This window comes from Cydia strobilella, chromosome 1 (assembly GCF_947568885.1).
Source record: "Cydia strobilella chromosome 1, ilCydStro3.1, whole genome shotgun sequence".
Lineage (NCBI taxonomy): Eukaryota > Metazoa > Arthropoda > Insecta > Lepidoptera > Tortricidae > Cydia > Cydia strobilella.
This window is the reverse complement of record NC_086041.1, coordinates 31,297,938-31,302,154: the sequence shown is the minus strand read 5'-3', so window position 1 is coordinate 31,302,154 and position 4,217 is coordinate 31,297,938. Positions and strand designations below refer to the sequence as shown.

At 41.0% G+C, this 4,217-nt stretch overlaps 1 protein-coding gene across 1 annotated transcript; it reads left to right on the top strand.

Moving 5' to 3' along the window:
• Positions 1-2,416: 2,416 nt before the first annotated feature.
• LOC134743355 (uncharacterized) lies at positions 2,417-3,380 on the top strand. Its single transcript, XM_063676749.1, has one exon. The coding sequence runs from the start codon at positions 2,517-2,519 to the stop codon at positions 3,330-3,332; it is 816 nt and encodes a 271-aa protein (XP_063532819.1). The 5' UTR covers positions 2,417-2,516; the 3' UTR covers positions 3,333-3,380.
• The last annotated feature ends 837 nt before the right edge of the window (positions 3,381-4,217 follow it).

The window sequence follows — 4,217 nt, the reverse complement described above, 5'->3', positions numbered from 1 at the left end:
GCCCGCGAACACCTATAGGGGACAATTTCGGCTTGATATTAAACAGTACAAGGGCAAATGAAAGTTGGTTTACGAGTATAAGTCGATATCGATAGACATTGACATATCATACCATCGTTATGTAATTAAAAAATATAATAATCGTGATTATATGTCATGTGCCGTGTGGTTGCCGGCTTAAGAGTAGCCCACTCCGTGCTTATCCATGTAAAAGGCGACTAAAGGAGTAAGAGGACAGTCACCTAAGTCAACTAGGGATTCCCAAGGAGGGTTGATGTCAGGCAGGCGGCCGGTCGTAAAAAGATATGCCAAATCGTATACAACATGAGTGCGACAGATAATAGAATATGCGATAGTGCTAGGGCGTACCCTGCAGGCGACGCGCAGGCGCAGCACCCGGCGGCTGTGAGAAATGGACGAGGGTTGCTGCACCAGGGACGGGGGCAGCGTAAGAAGCTAGTCCGGGGAATAAGACTGAGGATTGCAAGTTGGAATATAGGTACGATGACTGGAAGGGGAAGAGAGTTAGCGGATGTTTTGGAAAGGAGACGAATAAACGTGGCATGTCTGCAGGAGACGAAGTGGAAGGGACGGAAAGCAAGAGAAATTGGGGCGGGTTATAAGTTTTACTATTGCGGCAGTGATGGGAAAAGAAATGGGGTGGGGGTAGTGTTAGATAAGGAGCTTAAGAACAAGGTGATGGATGTAAAGAGAGTGAATGATAGAGTAATTATCGTGAAATTGTTGATAGAAAACTTGATTTTAAATGTAATTAGTGTATATGCACCGCAGACTGGATGTGATGATAGTTTGAAAGAGAAATTCTGGGAGGATTTGGATGTGGAAATTATGGGAATACCAGAATGTGAGGAGATATACATTGGAGGAGATTTTAATGGACATGTGGGAAGAATGAATGACGGATATGAAAGAGTGCATGGGGGCCGTGGTTACGGAGTCAGAAATCAAGAGGGTGAAGCTCTACTGGAAGCAGCCTTAGCCTTTGACTTAGCCATAGTGAACACCTACTATCAAAAGAAAGAACAACACCTTATCACATACCGTAGTGGTCAACACTCTACCCAAATTGATTACTTTCTCCTAAGAAGGAGTAAAATACATTTGGCTAAGGACTGCAAAATAGTACCCAGTGAGAGCCTAGTTTCCCAGCATAGGTTACTGATTCTAGACTTAAATCTTAAAGTACAACGTTTGCAAAAGAACTCGAAGCCCCCACCTAGAACGAAATGGTATAGATTGAGTGACAGGGAGTTAGCTGAAGAATTTAGAAAAAGAATAGTCGATAAGATGGTAGGAATGGGTGATATGGCAGAGATGAGAGTGAATGGTTGCTGGAATGAAATGGCAGTATGTGTAAGAAGTGTGGCGAGGGATGTTTTTGGGGAAACAACAGGGAAAGGCAAGATTGATAGGGATACATGGTGGTGGAATGCAGATGTGCGAATGATTCTGAAAGAAAAGAAGAATGCTTTTAAAGAATGGAAAAGTGTGGAAGAGGGTAACGATAGAGAGAAAGAAATCAAGAGGTCAGCTTATCTAACAAGTAAGAAGAAGGCTAAAAAAGCAGTTGCAATAGCAAGGGCCAAGGTACAAGATAAATTGTACGATTTCCTTGAGACCCCACAAGGCCAAAAAGACCTTTACAGAATAACAAGAGAGAGAGAGAGAGGAATGCAAGAGATATAAATCATATGAAATGTATGAGAGACGAAGCAGGAAAGATTTTGACGGATAACAAGAGCATACAAGAACGCTGGAAGAACTACTTTAGTAAACTTATGAACGAAGAGAATGATTGGAGTGGAGTGCTAGAAAATGCTAGAAATAACATTGGTATGGTGAAAGAGATCACTATAGAAGAAGTAAAAATGGCCGTGCAAGGTATGAAGAATGGGAAAGCGGTTGGGCCAGATGGTATACCTGTGGAAGTATGGAAGTTTCTGAAAGCGGATGGATGGAAGTGGCTGACTTTATTCTTTAATAAGTTGTTGCAAGAAGAGGAAATCCCTGATGAATGGTGCAACAGTTCACTGGTGCCCGTTTTTAAGAATAAGGGTGATGTACAGGATTGCAACAACTATCGAGGAATAAAGCTCATGTCACATAGTATGAAGATATGGGAAAAAGTGGTAGCGAGACGAATGAGAGAAGAAAGTGAGGTAACACAGAACCAATTTGGGTTTATGCCGGGCCGGGGAGCTACGGACGCCATATTTGCACTTCGCCAACTGTGCGAAAAATACAGACTTGCGCAAAAGAACTTGCACATGGTGTTCGTGGACCTGGAAAAGGCATACGATAGAGTCCCCCGTAAGGTTCTGTGGTGGTCTATGAGAGAGAAAGGAATGCCAGAGAAGTATGTGAGGCTTGTTCAGGCGATGTATGATAGAACCAGTACTCACGTCAGGTCTGAAGCTGGAGTAACCGACAAGTTCAATGTGGCGGTAGGTTTACACCAGGGATCGGCTTTAAGTCCATATTTGTTCCTCCTGGTTATGGATGCTCTGACATCGAACATACAGGAGGAGGCACCCTGGTGTATGCTGTTTGCCGATGAAATTGTTCTTGTCAGAGATAATGCACTTGAGGTCCAGAGCAGGCTGGTAAAATGGCAAGAAAAGCTGGAAAGTGTGGGACTGAAAATAAGCAGAACCAAAACGGAGCACATGTTCTGCGATTTCGGTGGTCTATCCAGTTTTTCCCATATTGCCTTAGATGGTGTATCCCTACCAGTCTGCCCCGACTTCCGGTACCTTGGGTCATTGATCCAGGGCGACGGACGCATAGACCGTGACGTGAAAAATAGAATAAATGCGGGATGGATAAAATGGCGACAGGTCTCTGGAACAACTTGCGATCCACGAATGCCTCTTAAACTTAAGGGGAAAATTTACAGGACGATCGTGAGACCTGTTGTAATGTATGGATCAGAATGCTGGGCGATGAAAGTGACGGATGAAAGAAGAGTGCACGCAGCGGAAATGAGGATGTTGGGATGGATGTGTGGAGTGACGAGAAAGGATCGGATTAAGAATGAGTATATTAGGGGAAGTTTGAAAGTAGCACCAGTAACGGAGAAGATAAGAAGTAGTAGGTTAGCGTGGTATGGGCATGTGATGAGAAGGGATGAATGCCATATAGGCAAAAGAATGTTAGAGATGAATGTTGATGGACGGAGAGCGTATGGTAGACCCAAAAAGCGATGGATGGATTGTGTGAAAGAGGATATGAGAAAGAAAGGAGTGAGTGCTGAGGTGACGAAAGATAGAGGAGAATGGAAGAGAAAAACATGTTGTGCCGACCCCACATAACGTGGGATAAGGGCAGGAAGAAGAAGATTATAGTAATATGTCAACTGAATTAACCCATGACCCAAATTATTTTAGAATCTCAGAAAGTAATGATTTTTGTATATATTTTTGTTATATATTCCTTTTGTAATTTTTGATCATTAAAACTTGAATAGATTTATTACTTCTACAATAACAATGCGTGCCATATGGCACCGCTAGGATAATAAGTAGTCTGAACCATCACCTGAATTATTTTATATCCGCAGACCTGGATAATTTTTGAATATAGTATTATTAATGACTGTAGAACACATTTTAAGTAATTAAGTTTTAGTGAAATTTATACTTTTGGAAAAAACTGGTGATGCATAAAGGTACCATTAGGCATTAACGTTGTCTTATTAAATTATGTTATGTTGCCTGTAATGTTTTTATTTGTTTTTCCGTGTTAACTGATGTCTTCCCTTGATTTTGGAATTATTATATGTTATTTAATAGCAACCAGCGATGTTACGAATGAAGAGACACCCAACAAAGTGGGTTGATAAATCTAGATAAAGGGTCTTTATTGTTTCCCATATAGTTGTAAGTCATAATGTATTGTTTGTCCACATTTTCGTTAGTTATTTGGTTTTTCTCAGAAACGCGTAACTTTTCCGGATTGCTATAAAACAAACCTAACCTTAAATTGTATGGCTTAGAGGTTCGATATTGCAAAACTCAAAAATTCTTACTTTTTTAACAGTAATTGTACTTGATATATTTAAATAACCCTATAACATTTTTAAATTATGATAAAAACGCCAGGAAATACGGGTAAAAAAAACATAGTATATGTAACACATGTCAATTCATAACATAAAATAAGCGCCTAGGGGTGCCGAATGGCATAGGCGACTTTTC

Bases quoted from the DNA above. Each gene is read 5' to 3' on its own strand.
- LOC134743355 (XM_063676749.1), top strand. From the start codon at position 2,517: ATGGATGCTCTGACATCGAACATACAGGAGGAGGCACCCTGGTGTATG.